Genomic DNA, 19,702 nt, shown 5'->3' with positions numbered 1-19,702 from the left:
TTTAATGGTAATATTTTTATACAAAGGGCACCATTGGGAATTAGACCCTGGTCTCAATTGGGCTACCCTGAATAAATAAAACTGAATAAAAATACATTAAAAAAAACGAGTTACCAAGAAGCCATTTCAGGGTAACAATTAAGTTAGAGTAGCTTGTTTAACTATCTTAGCTGGCATGCCTGCTGGCAAGGTTGGTAGACTTTAGAAAAGCAAATAATAACTAAATGTATTGAATAAGACTCACATTCTTTTCAATCTTATACCCAGATTTTAGCAGAGAAACAGAGAAGCATATTCAGTTTATAAAAAAAATAAAAGGACCACCACTCAGCAGGATACAGAAAGCTCAAGAGGTATGCTTAGATATGCAATAATGAACATGGCTCTAGACTGCAGTACTTTTAAGTCAACTTTTTTTTACTTAGGTCCATGTTGAGACAATTATCTCAAGTCTGAATTGAAAACTGAATTGACCCCAACCATGATGGAGATGAGCTTCCTCTCTCTCATCCGTGAGATATTTACTCTTTCAAATCAACCACACCAAACACACACACACACACACACACACACACACACACACACACACACACACACACACACACACACACACACACACACACACACACACACACACACACACACACACACACACACACACACACACACACACACACACACACACACACACACACACACACACACACACACACACACACACACACACACACACACACACACACACACACATTCTCCTACCACTCACAAATAAAACACTCACACCCTCTCAGCCATTAATAACACTCTGTTTTGTGAATTGTTCTCTTCAGTAGCGTCATGTTGCGACATTGACACAGAGGCATTCTGCCTTGGGCTAGTGCAAAGTAATTACAATCACAGGACAAAGAAGGTCAAACATTTGTAGAATGTAACCTACTGCATGAAAAGGATTTGGAGGGAACTTAATCATGTGAAGGTTTCATTATTGTTTATTTACACAAAATACTTAGAATAGCAGGACAAAACTGAATTGGAGAGCCCATATTGTATTAAAGGTTGTCTTTGTTCACAACAACAATCCTTTATTGTTATGATGGATAATATGAAAAGTTCTCTCCTTGAACTCTTGGCTACCAATCATCACTTGTACATAGACATTATGTTAAACCAGCTTTATCAGTTTCCCCTCTGCTTGGCTGTGGGTTTCCTCTTCTCATATATGCTGTGAAGCAAATGACACACTAAAGACGCAAACATTTATCACACCGCCCAGTTTTCCGCCAAGTAGAGGACCTCTAACTAAGCAAATGGATTAATTAAACAAAGTTACCCACTATCTTAGAAAAAAGGTTGCTATCTACAACCTAAAAGGGCTTTTCAGCTGTCTCCGAAGGAGAACCCTTTTTGGTTCTAGGTAGAGCCCTTTTTAGTTCCATGTAGAACTCTCTGTGGAAAGTGTTCAACATGGAATCCAAAAGGGTTCTATGGCTGTCCCCATATGAGTACTCTTTTTGGTGTTCGGTAGAGCTCTTTTTGGTTCCATGTAGAACCCTTTTGGGTTCCAGGTAGAAGTCTTTGTGGAAAGGGTTCTGCATGGAACCCAAAAGAGTTCTACCTGGAACCAAAAAGGTTTATCCTATGTGGACAGCCAAAGAACCCTTTTGGAACCTTTTTTTCTAAGAGTCGATGCCTGCAGGCTGGGAGTAAAAGTCTTTACTTAAGACTCAGTGAGTCCTATGATTGAGTGTAGGGCCCCTCAAGCACATTTCTCTTAGGTCCCCCAAAAGGCTCGATCCGTCCCTGATGGAGGATATGTAGAGCAGGAAAGGGGAGATAGTAGGTGGAAAGACAGACAGAGAGAAAGAAGAAGGAGGAGACTGCAGAGGACATAAGCGAGAATGGGGAGGGTGAGATAGAATGATAGGAGGAGTTGTATAGCAGTCTTAGTCTAGCAGCTCACTATATGCTGATGAAGTTCAAGAGAAGGACTTACTCTATTGTTCTCTCGCAACAAAAATCTTGGTGCGAGCCTAGTGAAGACCTATCAGTCTATAGGAGGCTTGATATTACCTATACAGTTAAGGTAAGCCTCACTGATTACCCTGCATTTCTCTTTCTGTATACTGTTCTGATTCTTTCCCCTCTCCTATCTCTCTCTTCTTGCTTACACTGTTTTTTGGGTGACGTATTTGCAGCTGTGTCTCTAGTCCTTCACAATCTCCCTCTCTTTCTCTCACTCTCAGGGTTAGAAAAGCTCACGTGTGTATCTAGCAGCTAGGACCCTTCTAGGAAGGAAATGTAGTCAGCAGTGGAGGTCTGAGAGAGAGGGGGATAGAGAACTTCGAGAATGCAGCCAGGGAAAGACTCCTGGAAAGACTCTAGAATGTGTGGAATGCCTCCAGCCCCTCTCAGGACACAACATGTGAAGGAGGGGGTTAAGATGATATCAACTCACCTGGCTGCAGGACACACTGAGGTGTAGTTAGTCTAATTCTATTGCACTTGGTCAGAGAATGGCTGAGACTGACACTAAGTGAGTAAGGTTTCCCAGCAGCAGAGCTCACGTTGGTGCCAAGGTAAACAAGCTCGCCAGACTAGCAAGAAAGCATTCAGCCTTCGGTTCATCTCCAGTGGCATGTTTGATGTGCGGTTTTTTAGCTCTGCGTGCCAGGCCTGCACACGGCCGGTGAGTGAGACTGGTGTCAAGGTAAATGCAGTGGTGTTACAGTAGGTTAGCTATATGTTTATGGGTTCTCTTGTTTGCTTCACACTCTTTAGTGGGAGAAACCAGATGAAATAGTTAGCTGGGACTGTATGTGGCTGTGTGTACTTTTCCTTAGGCAGTAGGCACAGATCTATGATCAGTTTACCCTCCCCAAATCCTGACCTGAACCATTAGAGGTGAAAACACAAAAATGACCTTATTGACTATTGTGCCCCGGTGTGTGTTTACTGATAAGGTTTACGCTTCCCAGAGTTGGTGCCAAATGATGTTGGATCCTACACTGGGGATGTTGGCATGGGTCAGGACACTGACATTGGTCCGTCGATCCTCACACCTGATGTTAAGTATCTTTCTCAGGAAGTGTTGTTGCTGTAACACCAGTTTTTAAAGGGGCTTTCTGTATGTCACCCACGTCTCTCAACCATAGAGATGGTTGGGATTATGACAGCCTTGTACACGTTTTACAGTCATAGAGATGGTTGGGATTATGACAGCCTTGTACACGTTTTACAGTCATAGAGATGGTTGGGATTATGACAGCCTTGTACACGTTTTACAGCCATAGAGATGGTTGGGATTATGACAGCCTTGTACATGTTTTACAGTCATAAAGATGGTTGGGTTTATGACAGCCTTGTACACGTTTTACAGTCATAGAGATGGTTGGGATTGTGACAGACTTCTACTCATCCTGAGATTGTGGTTTTTGAATACCCATTCGTTTTCCAAAGGCTGTGCTTGCACAGCCTATTGTGTGCTGCATTTCTTCCTTAATGGTGACTCATTAGGCGAGATGGCTGCTGAGGTAGGCAAAGTGTTCCACGTTGTCAAGTAGTTCACATTCATCATAGGTCACTGTTGGATTGATGGTTGGTTTTATTTATGTTCAGGCTCTTGTATGTTTCAGAGAAGCTTTTGAGAGCACTTTGGAGGTCTGCTTTGGAGTGTGTAACAATGGCACAGTCTTCAGCATATTGGAGGTCTTTGACTTTGGTAGTTCTCACAATGGTTTTTGCGTGAAGGCCGCAAAGATTGAAAAGGTTTCCTTTATTTATTGCACAGTGAATCCTTATGATGAGCAGTCTTGTGTTAGGGTTTGGAGTGCTGCAAGGAATAGGGAGTAGTTGGTGCCAGCACACATGCTTTATAAAATGTATTTCACAAGGACCAATCAATATTTCCGTAAATGTGCCATGTGTATAGCTGTTTCATCAGTAGTAACTGAGTGACATCACATACAGTGTGAATGGCAACACAGAGGTGTCAGCGCTACTTTCAGAACATGACTATATCCTGTCATTAACACTATCTATCTACTGTATCTGTTTGATATTGGAGTGGAGCGTGACTAACATGGTGACAAGAGGTTGTTAATATCTGGGAAAGGCCATGATGTAATTGTAATCTACCATCACTCACTCCCACCTGGGAAAGGTGTTTGATCATACACTCTCTAATCAGGAACAAACAGGTGTGTCATGAATCATGATTAAGTGATAATGCCCGAGAAGCCTGTGTTTGGAGGATATATTGGCACGGGTGTTGTTTCTTCTCGGGCCGGCAAACCTTGCCAATATATTCTCCAAACACCGGTATCGAGGGCATTATCTATTGTATACAACGAGTTACCAACATATTAAAATAATGATTGACATATTTTCATTAAAAATGTTCTTTTGGGTCTAAGGCACTGTATCGCAGTGTTGTGGCGTCACTACAGCCTGGGGTTGAACCCAGGCTGTGTCACAACAGGCCATGACCGGGAGTCCCATAGGGCAGCACACAATTGGCCCAACGTCACCCGGGTTAGGGGAGGGTTTAGCTCATCGTGCTCTAGCAACACCTTTTGGGCAGGCCGGGCGCCTGCAGGCTGACATCGGTTGTCAGTTGAACACATTGGTGCAGCTCGCTTCTGGGTTATGTGGGCGGGTGTTAAGAAGCGCGGCTTGGCTGGTCATGTTTCGGAGGACGCCTCTACCGTTCCCGTTGTGGAGTTGCAGCGATGAGAAGATCGTAATCGCAAAATTGGGGAGAAAAAGGAGGTAAAAAGTTATTTTGATGAATTTATTCATACTATTTCATCCTTCCACAAGATCTAGGGTTGCTACCCAAGCCGGCTGGTCGGTCGTTCGTTCCTTCTATCGGTTCGGTTGCCAAAGACGCGACCCAGTCCTTCAGTCTTTTTGTTCCGTATCTATGGACACGACCCGAGTTTATAAATTGCCTGGCTGGGCTGATGAGACAGTGGATTGCGCAGTCAGGTGGAACAGAGCACATAGGCATTTTAAGGTCATAGATTTAGCGGATGGTAACTTGCGGAATAGACACCGGCTGGAATATGCTTTTAACCAATCAACTTTCACATTAGATCCAGACTTTGTATAAGAGCTTATACACTGTAACTCTTTCCATACTGTACATCCACTCTCTCCCCCTTTCTCTCCCCTCTCTCTAGCTCTGATTTGCACACATCACAACACACTTTAAAGTAATGATGACTAACTCTAAGTTGACATACAAATCATCAAATCAAATTGTATTTGTCAGATGCGCCGAATACAACAGGTGTAGACCTAACCGTGAAATGCTTACTTACAAGCTCTTAACCAACAATGCAGTTAAGAAAATAATATTTACTAAATAAAGTAACACAATAAAATAACAATAACAAGGCTATATACAGGGGGTACCTGTACTGAGTCAATGTGCAGAGGTACAGGCTAGTCAAGGTAATTGCGGTAGTATGTACATGTAGCAGCAGTGAAAAAGAATCTATGCAAATAGTCCAGATAATTGGTTAATTGTTCAGCAGTGGCTTGGGGGTAGAAGCTGTTAAGGAGCCTTTTGAACCTAGACTTGGCGCTCCGGTAACGCTTGCTGTGCGGTAGCAGAGAGAACAGTCTATGACTTGGGTGGCTGGAGTCTTTGACCATTTTTTGGGCCTTCCTCTGACACACTTCCCTCATTGTGCATTGTGTGATCCACTGTGGACAAACCTGAACAAGAGGAAAACCTATGTGAGAGTGTTGTTCATTGACTACAGGCTCATCACTAAGCTTAGGGCCCTGGGTCTGAACCCGTCCCTGTACAACTGGGTCCCAGACTTCCTGATCGGCTGACCCAAGGTGGTGAGGGTAGGCTACAACACCTCCACCACACTGATCCTCAACAGGGGGTAGAGCTCTGCTACCCGACCCGAGCCCGACGAGCCGTTAGGGCCGGGTAAGGACTGTTTTTTCATCAATATCTAGGGTACGGGCAGGGCTTGGGTGTCACTAAATTGATCACTAGTAGATTAAAAACCATAAGCTGGCGCACACCCAGAAAAACTAGCCTGTGTGGAGGTGCTGACCAACGGCGAACAAACTACAAACTACCAAAACAAAGAAAGTCGCACACTCCATGTATATACCCCCAGCAACCTAATGGGTACAATTAAAAATCGACAAAAAAATCACACATCTCTTCAAGGAACCCCCACTGGTGGTCTATAAGCGTGGTTACAATATTGGAGATAGTTTGGTGAGATCTGACATGCCCCCTGAGCCCACTCAGACACTCTTGACACCTATCCCAAATGGGAACTACAAATGTGGCTCATGCGCACAGTGTAATAGCACTATAAAAACGTCTTTCTTCAGACACCCTCATACAGGTCGAAAGATCCCTGTTAGGGGCATCATCTCATGCAAGACGACGGGAGTAATCTATCACCTGTTCATGTGGAAAAGCCTACATAGGACAAATGAAAAGACAATTAAAATAACGCATAGCTGAACACCGCAGCTTAATCAGGTGTTTGAACATTGACTATCAAGTAGCAGCTCACTCTGTTGAAGCTAACCATCCAATCTCCTCCCTCAAATGCACTGGCACTGAGCATGTTGCTCTACCAAGGAGATGAGGTAACATCGAGATCCTACTACTACAAAGGGAGGCTTACTGGATATTCTATCTAAAAACATTGATCCTTAGTTGTCTGAATATTGACTTTGATCTCAGGCCCTTCTTATGAACATATTTTTCCTTTATGAACAAGTCTTATAAATTGATATATTATTTCTACAGCTTATTAGCGTACAACTAATATGTTCCCCCTGTTGATGATGTTCATTATATATTAAGGTTGAACCAAAAGATTACATGTAACAAAAATGAAATTATGTGAAATTGAATGAAACAATAATGTATGTTGATGCTAATATGATGTACAATATTCCATTATGTTTCTATATGATAACAATAGTGTAATATATTTAATATGCCATATAATATTTTTTAACAGTTTCACTAATTAATTTTAATTAACTTAATCATTATGACACACCCCTCACTATTGTCATTGGTTGCACTAATTGCACTGTTTTTCTACATAACCTGGTTCAAGTATTCATGACATTACCCTGAGAGAGGCACAGTGATGCCGAAACGTTGGTAAATACCAATTAGGTTGCTGGGGGTTTATACACGGAGTGTGCGACTTTCTTTGTTTTGGTAGTTACTAAATTGATCAGGCTCTGCTGCACGGCACGGTCATATCTGACTGAGATTATAACACGGTGTCATATCTGAATGAGATTATAACACGGTGTCATATCTGACTGAGATTATAACACGGTGTCATATCTGACTGGGATTATAACACGGTGTCATATCTGACTGAGATTATAACACGGTGTCATATCTGACTGAGATTATAACACGGTGTCATATCTGACTGAGATTATAACACGGTGTCATATCTGACTGAGATTATAACACGGTGTCATATCTGACTGGGATTATAACACGGTGTCATATCTGACTGAGATTATAACACGGTGTCATATCTGACTGAGATTATAACACGGTGTCATATCTGACTGGGATTATAACACGGTGTCATATCTGACTGAGATTATAACACGGTGTCATATCTGACTGAGATTATAACACGGTGTCATATCTGAATGAGATTATAACACGGTGTCATATCTGACTGAGATTATAACACGGTGTCATATCTGACTGAGATTATAACACAGTGTCATATCTGACTGGGATTATAACACGGTGTCATATCTGACTGGGATTATAACACGGTGTCATATCTGACTGAGATTATAACACGGTGTCATATCTGACTGGGATTATAACACGGTGTCATATCTGACTGAGATTATAACACGGTGTCATATCTGACTGAGATTATAACACGGTGTCATATCTGACTGGGATTATAACACGGTGTCATATCTGACTGAGATTATAACACGGTGTCATATCTGACTGAGATTATAACACGGTGTCATATCTGACTGGGATTATAACACGGTGTCATATCTGACTGAGATTATAACACGGTGTCATATCTGACTCAGATTATAACACGGTGTCATATCTGACTGGGATTATAACACGGTGTCATATCTGACTGGGATTATAACACGGTGTCAGAAGTGCTTCAACCTCATAAAACAGGAGACATTATTTCACAGAAAGCACTAATAATGTTCCTTGAGTTTTGTCAGAGTTTGGAGTGACGAAGTAGCTAACAGCTAACTGCTCTTTCATTTCTCTTCATTGAGCAGAGCAGCCCAAGCAGAGCAGTTGCTATGGATACTCACAGACTCAAAGCTGCCATGAGCAGAATGCATGCAGAGCGAGATGTGTGCAGGGAGTAAATGACAGACAGAGAGGAGCAGCTAATGGATTTACTAACGCAGGAAATTATTTCTTATTTGGGGTTTCGGGCAGTGCTGGGCCGGGCCTTAAATCTGTCAGAAGCAATCGGGCCTGGGTAGGGTAGGGTAGGGCCTGATCTTCGCGGGCATGTGTTGGGCTTGGGTTTAAAATTAATTCCCGTGCAGGGCTCTAACACGGAGGCCCCCAAGGGGTGTGTGCTCAGCCCCCTCCTGTACTCCATGTTCACCTATGACTGCTTGGCTATGTATGACTTGAACTCATTCATCAAGTTAGCTGACGACACGACAGTAGTAGGCCTGTTTACCAACAAGGACGACATAGCCTACAGGGAGGAGGTGAGGGCCCTGGCGGAGTGGTGCCAGAAAAATAATCTCTCCCTCAACTTAAAAAAAACTAAGGAGCTTATCGTAGACTACATGAGACAGAAGAAGGAGCAAGCCCCCATCCACATCGACGGGGCTGCAGCGGAGAGGGTCAAAAGCTTCAAGTTCCTTGGCGTGCACATCACTGAGGACCTGAAATGGTCCCTCCACACCAACACCGTGGTGAAGAAGGCACAACAGCGTCTTTACAACATCAGGCGGGTGAAGAAATACGGCATGGCCCCTAAGACCCTCACTAACTTCTACAGATGCACCATTGAGAACATCCTGTCTAGCAACTGCACCGCCCTCAACCGAATGGCTCTACAGAGGGTGGTGCGGTCAGCCCAACGCATCACCAGGGGAACGCTGCCTGCCATCCAGGACATTTACAGCACTCGGTGTCAAAAGAGGGCCAGGAAGATCATCAAGGACCTCAGCCACCTGAGCCACGGTTTATTCACTCTGCTACCATCCAGCAGACAGAGACGGTACAGGTGCATCAAAGCGGGGACCGAGAGACTGAAAAACAGCTTCTACCTCCAGCCATCACCCCATCTCCAGTAGTAAGACAGACTCACTCACACGAAACACATACACACACAGACACGCTGTTGTTCCATGTATATAGAGACATTAAACACTGAACACTTCCTGTTTCTGTTATACTGTTTCTCACACTGTGTATTCATATACTGGATTCTTGACATCGCTCATTGTAATATATCTACTGCGATCTACTTTTTACTATATATTTTTGTTGTGTACACTGTTGGATTCTGTGGTAAACTTTGAACATTGTTATACTCAGAGTATCGGAACATTAGTTACAAAAGAGACATGAGGGATGCCATAATGAGGGACTGAGTGCAGGGAAAACAATCATTTCTGACAGTACTGATAAGGGGAGAAACCGTTGAAGGCTCACATCACTTAGTTTCCTGCTTAGCAGGACGGATGCAATGTTTAGAGATAAGGAGGAGACTCCACCCAAAGTGGGGTATGAATACCACCACGGGGGAAGCCATGTCTGTGTCTGAATTACAGCTGTAACGACCCTTTGGGAAGAAATAAACTTGGTTAAGCTTCTCTAGTGTCTGTGAGTTATTTACTCTGAAAAATTAGAACCTAACAATACGCATAGATTGCATTTGTATTACTGATACAGTGGGTTGTAATTGGGTTAGTTCCTGTAATTAGCTGTAAGACCTTGGTGAGTGTGTCTGTCAAACTACAACACATTGTAATGATCAGACTTTGTAAATAGATGCACTATAATGATAACATACCGGTACAGGCTAGTACTATTTTGTGTCATTGTGTCACGACTACTGCCGAGGGTGGTTCCTCTCCCTGTTCGGGTGGCACTCGGCGGTTGTCGTCACCGGCCTACTAGCTGCCATCGATCCCCTTTTCGTTTTTCTGTTAGTTATGTCTTTATTAGTTGCACCTGTGTTCATTTAGGTAATTAGTGGTATACCTGGCGACCGTGAGGCCGACTCCCTCGGGGGAGGAGAGTGTGAGCCTCCTCATCTCCAACCTGACGGGTCGAGCATTGGAGTGGGCCAACGCTGTTTGGAATGGACCAGACTCATTGAGGAATAACTACCCTGAGTTTACCCGCCGTTTCAGGGCTGTATTCGATCACCCCCCAGAAGGACGAGCGGTGGGTGAACAACTGTTTCACCTTAGACAGGAGATGAGGAGTGCACAAGACTTTGCCCTAGAGTTCTGGACCTTGGCTGCTGGGGCTGGGTGGAACGACAGGGCCCTAATGGACCACTACAGGTGTAGCCTCCGGGAGGACGTCCGCAGGGAGCTAGCGTGTCGGGATACTACACTCTCCCTAGATGAACTAATCGACATGTCTATACGACTGGACAATCTGCTGGCTGCCCGCGGGCGTTCAGAAAGGGTCCTGTCAGTTCCATCTCCTAGCCTGCCTGCGCCCATTCCTATGGAGCTAGGGGGAACCGCGTCAAGGGGAACCGGAGGAGGGCGCCTCTCCTGCACCAATTGTGGTCGACGAGGACACACGGCCGACCGGTGCTGGGGGGGTCCCTCTGGGAGTCGAGAAGGCAGGCAGAACACTCCTCGTTCATCCCAGGTGAGTCAGCACCACACTCACCCAGAATCCTCTGTTGGTCACATTTGTCTTCATTTTTTTTCTTGATTTTGCTCCCTTTCCCAGCATAAGGCGCTAGTCGATTCAGGCGCAGCTGGGAACTTTTTGGATAGCGGACTCACCCTTAAGTTGGGAATTCCGCTGGTACCGTTAGATTCCCCTTTCCCCATGAACTCCTTAGATAGCCGACCATTAGGGTCAGGACTGGTCAGGGAGGCCACGGTGCCACTGGACATGGTAACGCAGGGGAATCATAAGGAACTAATTTGTTTCTTTCTTATCGATTCACCTGCGTTTCCAGTGGTGCTGGGGGTGCCCTGGCTAGCCAGTCACAATCCCAAGATTTCGTGGAAACAGGGGATTCTCCAGGGATGGTCAGAGGAGTGTTCAGGTAGGTGTCTGGGTGTTTCCATCGGTGCCACGTCGGTGGAGAGTCCAGACCAGGTTTCCACTGTGCGCATTCCCCCTGAGTATGCCGATTTGGCTCTTGCCTTCTGGAAGAAGAAGGCGACTAAATTACCACCTCATTGACAGGGGGATTGTGCGATAGACCTCCAGGGTAACGCTGCGCTTCCCAAGAGTCACGTGTACCCATTGTCCCAGGAGAAGACGTTGGCTATGGAGACATATGTCACGGAATCTCTGGGCCAGGGGTAAATTCGGCCCTCCATTTCACCCGTCTCCTCGAGTTTCTTTTTCGTGAAGAAAAAGGGGGGAGGTTTGTGTCCGTGCATTGATTATAGAGGTCTCAATTCCATCACAGTGGGGTTCAGTTACCCGCTACCTCTCATTGCTACGGCGGTGGAATCATTTCACGGAGCGCGGTTTTTCACGAAACTGGATCTCAGGAGCGCGTATAATCTGGTGCGTATTCGGAAGGGAGACGAGTGGAAAACCACATTTAGTACCACATCGGGCCACTATGAGTACCTCGTCATGCCGTATGGGTTGAAGAATGCTCCAGCCGTCTTTCAATCTTTTGTCGATGAGATTCTCAGGGACCAGCACAGGCAGGGAGTGATTGTGTATATCGACAATATCTTGATTTACTCCTCCACACGCGCTGAGCATGTGTCTCTAGTGTGCAAGGTGCTTGGTAGACTGCTGGAGCATGACCTATACGTCAAGGCTGAGAAGTGTGAGTTCTTCAAAAAAGCCGTCTCCTTCCTGGGTTATCGCATTTCCACCTCAGGGATGGTGATGGAGTGTGACCGCGTTAATGCCGTGCGTAATTGGTCGACTCCAACCACGGTGAAGGAAGTGCAGCGGTTTTTGGGTTTTGCCAATTACTACCGGAGGTTTATCCGGGGTTTTGGCCAGGTGGCGGCTCCCATTACCTCACTATTGAAGGGGGGACCGGTGCGTTTACAGTGGTCAACAGAGGCGGACAGAGCCTTCAAGCAGTTGAAGGCGGTGTTCACTGATGCGCCCGTGTTGGCGCACCCGGACCCCTCTTTGCCGTTCATAGTGGAGGTGGACGCATCCGAGGCTGGGGTGGGTGCCGTTCTATCACAGCGCTCGGGTGTGCCACCGAAACTCCGCCCCTGTGCTTTCTTCTCTAGGAAGCTCAGTCCGGCGGAGCGGAACTATGATGTGGGGGACCGTGAGTTGTTAGCTGTGGTCAAGGCTCTGACCGTGTGGAGACACTGGCTTGAGGGGGCTAGACACCCTTTTCTCATCTGGACTGACCACCGGAACCTGGAGTATATCCGGGCAGCCCAGAGACTGAATCCGCGTCAGGCACGGTGGCCCATGTTTTTCACCCGATTTCAGTTCAGGATTTCATATAGACCAGGCTCCATGAACACCAAGGCTGACGTGCTGTCCCGCCTCTATGACACTGAGGATAGACCCATCGATACTACTCCCATCCTTCCAGCTTCTAAGCTGGTAGCACCAGTGGTATGGGAGGTGGACGCGGACATTGAGCGGGCGTTCCAGATGGAGCCTGCGCCTTCTAATTGTCCTACAGGTCGTAAGTACGTTCCGCTTGGTGTCCGTGATCAATTGATTCGATGGGCTCATACGCTACCCCCGCTACCCTGGTCATCCTGGGGTGGCGAGGACAGTGCAAGGCCTTAGGGGGAGGTACTGGTGGCCCACCTTGGCTAAGGACGTGAGGTTTTATGTCTCTTCCTGTTCGGTATGCGCCCAGAGCAAGGCTCCTAGGCACCTTCCTAGAGGGAAGTTACAACCCCTCCCCGTTCCACAAAGGCCGTGGTCTCACCTGTCGGTGGACTTTCTTCCCCCGTCTCAGGGGTATACCACGGTTCTGGTAGTTGTGGATCGGTTTTCTAAGTCCTGCCGTCTCCTCCCGTTGCCCGGTCTCCCTACGGCCCTACAGACTGCGGAGGCTCTATTCACCCATGTCTTCCGGCATTACGGGGTGCCGGAGGACATTGTCTCTGATCGGGGTCCCCAGTTCACATCCCGTGTATGGAGGGTGTTTATGGAGCGTCTGGGGGTCTCGGTCAGCTTGACCTCCGGTTATCACCCCGAGAGCAATGGGCAGGTGGAGAGAGTGAACCAGGAGGTGGGTAGGTTTCTGCGGTTGTACTGCCAGGACCGGCCAGGTGAGTGGTCGAGGTACTTACCATGGGCTGAGTTGGTGCAAAACTCACTCTGCCACTCATCCACTAACCTATCGCCTTTCCAGTGTGTGTTAGGCTACCAGCCGGTCCTGGCACCATGGCATCAGAGTCAGACCGAGGCTCCTGTGGTGGAGGATTGGGTGCAGCGCTCCAAGGACACCTGGAGGGCTGTCGAGGAATCCCTGAAGCAAGCCGGAAGACGGCAGACGAGGAGCACTGACCGCCACCGCAGTGAGGCCCCCATATTTGCACCGGGAGACAGGGTCTGGCTCTCAACCCGAAACCTGCCCCTCCGCTTGCCCTGCCGGAAGCTGGGTCCGCAGCGTGTAGGGCCCTTCAAAGTCCTGAGGAGAATAAACGAGGTGTGTTATAGATTAAAACTCCCTTCTTATTTTCGTATTAACCCCTCGTTTCATGTGTCTCTCCTCAGGCCGGTGGTAGCTGGTCCCCTTCAAGAAGGTGAGGTGCCGGAGGTCCCTCCACCCCCTCTAGACATCGAGGGGTCCCCGGCGTATACAGTACGCACCATTCTGGACTCAAGACGCCGGGTGGGGGGCCTGCAGTACCTCGTGGACTGAGAGGGGTACGGTCCGGAGGAGAGGTGCTGGGTGCCGGTGGGGGACATACTGGATCCATCACTGTTAGAGGATTTCCATCGCCTCCATCCGGATCGCCCTGCGCCTCGTCCTCGGGTTGACCCTGAGGCCGGTGTTGGCGCGCTGCGGGAGCCGCGCGTCAGGGGGGGGTACTGTCACGACTACTGCCGAGGGTGGTTCCTCTCCCTGTTCGGGTGGCGCTCGGCAATCGTCGTCACCGGCCTACTAGCTGCCATCGATCCTCTTTCGTTTTTCTGTTAGTTATGTCGTTATTAGTTGCACCTGTGTTCATTTAGGTAATTAGTAGTGTTATTTAAGCCCGCCTCTCCAGCTGTTCTGTGTGCAGGCTTGTTACGTGTTTTCACTGTGTTTGTGTAGTGTATCGTGTTGTTGGACTTTGGGTTTTTGTTACGCCCTGTTGTTTTGGGCATATTTGTCTTTTGTGGTACTTATTAAATATACACTGCTCAAAAAAATAAAGGGAACACTTAAACAACACAATGTAACTCCAAGTCAATCACACTTCTGTGAAATCAAACTGTCCACTTAGGAAGGAACACTGATTGACAATAAATTTCACATGCTGTTGTGCAAATGGAATAGACAACAGGTGGAAATTATAGGCAATTAGCAAGACACCCCCAATAAAGGAGTGGTTCTACAGGTGGGGACCACAGACCACTTCTCAGTTCCTATGCTTCCTGGCTGATGTTTTGGTCACTTTTGAATGCTGGCGGTGCATTCACTCTAGTGGTAGAATGAGACGGAGTCTACAACCCACACAAGTGGCTCAGGTAGTGCAGCTCATCCAGGATGGCACATCAATGCGAGCTGTGGCAAGAAGGTTTGCTGTGTCTGTCAGCGTAGTGTCCAGAGCATGGAGGCGCTACCAGGAGACAGGCCAGTACATCAGGAGACGTGTAGGAGGCCGTAGGAGGGCAACAACCCAGCAGCAGGACCGCTACCTCCGCCTTTGTGCAAGGAGGAGCAGGAGGAGCACTGCCAGAGCCCTGCAAAATGACCTCCAGCAGGCCACAAATGTGCATGTGTCTGCTCAAACGGCCAGAAACAGACTCCATGAGGGTGGTATGAGGGCCCGACGTCCACAGGTGGGGGTTGTGCTTACAGCCCAACACCGTGCAGGACGTTTGGCATTTGCCAGAGAACACCAAGATTGGCAAATTCGCCACTGGCGCCCTGTGCTCTTCACAGATCAAAGCAGGTTCACACTGAGCACGTGACAGACGTGACAGAGTCTGGAGACGCCGTGGAGAACGTTCTGCTGCCTGCAACATCCTCCAGCATGACCGGTTTGGCGGTGGGTCAGTCATGGTGTGGGGTGGCATTTCTTTGGGGGTCCGCACAGCCCTCCATGTGCTCGCCAGAGGTAGCCTGACTGCCACTAGGTACCGAGATGAGATCCTCAGAACCCTTGTGAGACCATATGCTGGTGCGGTTGGCCCTGGGTTCCTCCTAATGCAAGACAATGCTAGACCTCATGTGGCTGGAGTGTGTCAGCAGTTCCTGCAAGAGGAGGGCATTGATGCTATTGACTGGCCCGCCCGTTCCCCAGACCTGAATCCAATTAAGCACATCTGGGACATCATGTCTCGCTCCATCCACCAACGCCACGTTGCACCACAGACTGTCCAGGAGTTGGCGGATGCTTTAGTCCAGGTCTGGGAGGAGATCCCTCAGGAGACCATCCGCCACCTCATCAGGAGCATGCCCAGGCGTTGTCATACAGGCACGTGGAGGCCACACACACTACTGAGCCTCATTTTGACTTGTTTTAAGGACATTACATCAAAGTTGGATCAGCCTGTAGTGTGGTTTTCCACTTTAGTTTTGAGTGTGACTCCAAATCCAGACCTCCATGGGTTGATAAATTGGATTTCCATTGATTATTTTTGTGTGATTTTGTTGTCAGCACATTCAACTATGTAAAGAAAAAAGTATTTAATAAGATTATTTCTTTCATTCAGATCTAGGATGTGTTGTTTAAGTGTTCCCTTTATTTTTTTGAGCAGTATATATTGTACCAAACATTTTTCTGCCTCCTGCGCCTGACTCCACACCCACGACGTCCAAGCGTTACACATTGTGGCAAAGAATGGACTTCATCAGCCACAGTGCTGCACACCTAGTAGTGGACCTCCATAGGCCACCATGCATGGTCTCCCGTGACACAGGCCAAGCATGGTCTCCCGTGACACAGGCCAAGCATGGTCTCCCGTGACACAGGCCAAGCATGGTCTCCCGTGACACAGGCCAAGCATGGTCTCCCGTGACACAGGCCACGCATCGTCTTCCGTGACACAGGCCAAGCATCGTCTTCCGTGACACAGGCCAAGCATGGTCTCCCGTGACACAGGCCAAGCATGGTCTCCCGTGACACAGGCCAAGCATGGTCTCCCGTGACACAGGCCAAGCATGGTCTCCCGTGACACAGGCCAAGCATCGTCTCCCGTGACACAGGCCAAGCATGGTCTCCCGTGACACAGGCCAAGCATCGACTCCCGTGACACAGGCCAAGCATGGTCTCCCGTGACACAGGCCAAGCATCGTCTCCCGTGACACAGGCCAAGCATGGTCTCCCGTGACACAGGCCAAGCATCGTCTTCCGTGACACAGGCCAATATATCTTTGTAGTATTTTGTGTTTAAAAACTGTGCTGGGCTGAAATAACTTTGTTAATCGAATTTCATAACACACAGAACTCTTGTCGCAACTGCAAGGCATGATCAACAGCTTCACTTGTATTCCTGTAATCATTATCTGTCAATGAGGGGAGAAAACTATCTGATACCTTTGTAGATCAATTGAAATGTATTGAGTCAAACGTTACATGAACTGAGTTCTCACAGTCTGGTACGTCTCAGTATCTGACCCTTTATCTGACTAGGGGAAATGGCTGAGGGTAGTATTAACCACACATGCACCAAGTCTGACAACATATAACGACTGTTTGAGCAGCAATGAAAGGATTACACAACTAAATACATTGTCACAACTTCAACTGAAAAGGATATTTGTCAAAGATATTTACACAATTACACTCCCAGGTCACGTTATCGGGTACTATGTGATACTGATATATTTGACTAACATTGTGTATTATTGGATATTTTCCACCAGTCTATCTGTTCAGTGACAGGCAGTTAGTTTAGCAAGTCAAGTTTAAGAAGGAAGTTGCAGCAGACAAGCTGTAACCCTCTGGGTTTCCATTTAAACTTTACCACCACAGTAAATCATAACCTAGGCTAAACATTAGCATTCACATATAGCATGTTTAATAATAATATATGAATAATAATAAATCATATAATAACCTATGCATCGAAGAGAAGATAACCAATCATTAACATTCATTCTTGCTTAGTAGAACATATTTTTCTTTCTCTGAGGAAAAAAACCAACAGATTGTGATCCTGTGACTGTAATTCAATAAATAACCCCTCTACTCCTCTCTCGCTCTCTCTCTCTCTCTTCCTCCTTCAGATGGGCGACCAGGATGTTTATGACAGAATGTTTGGGTCCCAGACAGACGGAGAGATGGACGAGGAGAAAGATGGAGAAGGAGAAAGTGAAACGAGGGGGTTGGGGAAAGGCGCTCAGAGTTTCTGCCAGTTCTCGTCCTCTCTGCGTACTGTGGTTCGCATCAAACAGAAGTACCAGGCCATGAAGAAACGACGGCTGGAGTTGGCCGGGCTGGGGGCAGGAGGGCTAGTGGTAGGGGCTGGTCTCCACACTGGTGCCCCTGTTCGCAGCAGCCCCAAAATCTTCACCTTCGAGACCCCCTCCAGCTCTCCCTCTGCCTTATCGTCGCTCTTCCTAAAGATGAAGAAGAAGAAGTCGCGGCGGGTCATGTTCCCCAGTGGAGGGAGGCGCAAGGCCCCCGTCGTACAGGAACACAGCCGAGCAAAGATCTGCCTCTTCCTCCTCTGCACCATACTCTTCTTCCAGGTAATGAGTGAATGTGTGTGTGTGGTTCATCTGCGTCATCCTCTTTGTCTGTGTTTGTCTCATTCTGTAATTTCTATCCTCCCTCCCTCCTTCACTCCAGGTGTATAATGCCATAGAGAACCTTGACGACCATGTCCTGAAGTATGACCTGGGGGGATTAGAGAAGACTCTGTGTAGGGAGGTGTTTGGTCAGCAGGGGGCGATGGATGCTCTGTTAGCCCAGCTCAGAGACTACCTCTCTACCTACGTCCACAGTAAACCCCTGGTCCTCTCCTTACACGGACCCAGTGGCGTGGGGAAGAGCCACGTAGGGCGACTCCTGGCTGGCCACTTCCGCTCGGTGGTTGGCGAGCCCCTGGTTCTACAGTACTTTGTGTTGCACCACTGCCCCCTGGAGGACGACGCCTGGCGCTGCGCCCGAGCCCTGTCGATCTTAGTGTCGGAGACAGTGCTGAGAGCAGAGGAGGAGGAGAAAATTCCTCTATTCATCTTTGACGAAGCAGAGCACCTTTACCCAGAGCTTCTTGATGCATTGAGTGACTTGGTCCGCTCAAACCGCTCCAACGAATACCTGAACGCAGTCTACCTGTTCCTGAGCAACCAAGGACACACCCACATCACCATGCACCTGCTGTACAACTCCTCCAGCGACTCCATGATGACCGCGTCTGGACACCACCGCAAACTCGTCAAGGAGCTGAATCCGTTGTTGCGCAACACTCTGGTGAAGCTCCACCCACTGTGGGCAGAAGCTGAACTCTTACCAATGACCCTGCTGGAGCAAGGTCACGTGATGGAGTGCTTCCTGGATGAGATGACAAGGGAGGGGTTCTACCCGGACCGTACCAACGTTGAGAGGCTGGCGGGGGAGATAGAGTACTACCCTGTGGTAGGGGGCCACGTGTATGCCCGGACAGGTTGTAAACAGGTGGTTGCTAGGGTCAACCTGCTATGAGAGACTTAGAACCGCAGTGGAATGTGATTAAATGAGAGATGTCTCCTGAGAAAAGACAGTTCTGGTCCATAGCCTTTTGGTGTTTCTTATGATCCACCAAGCAAATATAACCAACGTTACTAGCCAGAACCCATCCTTGAAATGTTTTTTTAAATTAAAAGGTGTATGTCTGAGAATGAGGATTATCTCCATGGTGACGGCTAATCATGTCCGATAATCATGTTTTTTTCTACGTTCTGTAACTTAACCTCCTAAACAAGACCCTTGATTACTGGATGAATAGATAATTACCATTTTGGTATGAGGGAAAAGAGAGAGGATAGGTTTGGATAATATCCTAGCCTGCACATGTACAGAGCGAAGAGTCACAATCAGTTGTTGTTATGGTGAAACACCGCTGTGCCCTTCTCCCACGATGCTGTTAGTCAAAATACTGACGGTAAGACAGACCCACTCCCAATAGAAGACGAGAGAAGTGATTGGACCAAATGAGTCTGGCTGTGGCAATGATAACAGCAGCTCAGGAAAATGTGATGCAGTATGATGTATTTTGTTAAAAATAATGTATTGATTAAACTATCATCCTTTCTAAATGATTAGTCTGTCTGGTAGACAGTCACCAAGGGTTTGGGACAGACTGCAGAAGCAGCTTTTTCTGTAACCCCCATAATTAGAAATTCAAAATACATATGGAAAC

General features: G+C 47.4%; 1 protein-coding gene across 2 annotated transcripts; it reads left to right on the top strand.

The window, feature by feature from the left end:
• Positions 1–1,968: 1,968 nt before the first annotated feature.
• On the top strand, positions 1,969–19,598 carry LOC115149284 (torsin-4A). Of its 2 annotated transcripts, none has more exons than XM_029692004.1 (3): positions 1,969–2,083; positions 17,586–18,050; positions 18,151–19,598. In XM_029692004.1, the coding sequence occupies exons 1-3, from the start codon at positions 1,970–1,972 to the stop codon at positions 19,003–19,005; spliced, it is 1,434 nt and encodes a 477-aa protein (XP_029547864.1). In that variant the 5' UTR covers position 1,969; the 3' UTR covers positions 19,006–19,598. The 2 variants fall into 2 exon arrangements, with proteins under 2 accessions (XP_029547864.1, XP_029547865.1); XM_029692005.1 differs by lacking the exon at positions 1,969–2,083 and adding an exon at positions 13,820–13,850.
• Positions 19,599–19,702: the final 104 nt, after the last annotated feature.

The sequence above is a fragment of the Salmo trutta genome, chromosome 15 (assembly GCF_901001165.1).
Source record: "Salmo trutta chromosome 15, fSalTru1.1, whole genome shotgun sequence".
Taxonomy (NCBI): domain Eukaryota; kingdom Metazoa; phylum Chordata; class Actinopteri; order Salmoniformes; family Salmonidae; genus Salmo; species Salmo trutta.
The sequence above is the reverse complement of the archived record's forward strand: the minus strand, read 5'-3'. Positions and strand labels throughout refer to the sequence as shown.

Excerpts from the sequence above, each read along its gene's own strand:
- LOC115149284 (XM_029692004.1), top strand. The coding sequence starts at position 1,970 with ATGAAGTTCAAGAGAAGGACTTACTCTATTGTTCTCTCGCAACAAAAA. Across the intron at positions 2,084-17,585 it reads ATATTACCTATACAGTTAAG|ATGGGCGACCAGGATGTTTA; the intron begins GTAAGCCTCACT and ends TTCCTCCTTCAG. Across the intron at positions 18,051-18,150 it reads GCACCATACTCTTCTTCCAG|GTGTATAATGCCATAGAGAA; the intron begins GTAATGAGTGAA and ends CCTTCACTCCAG.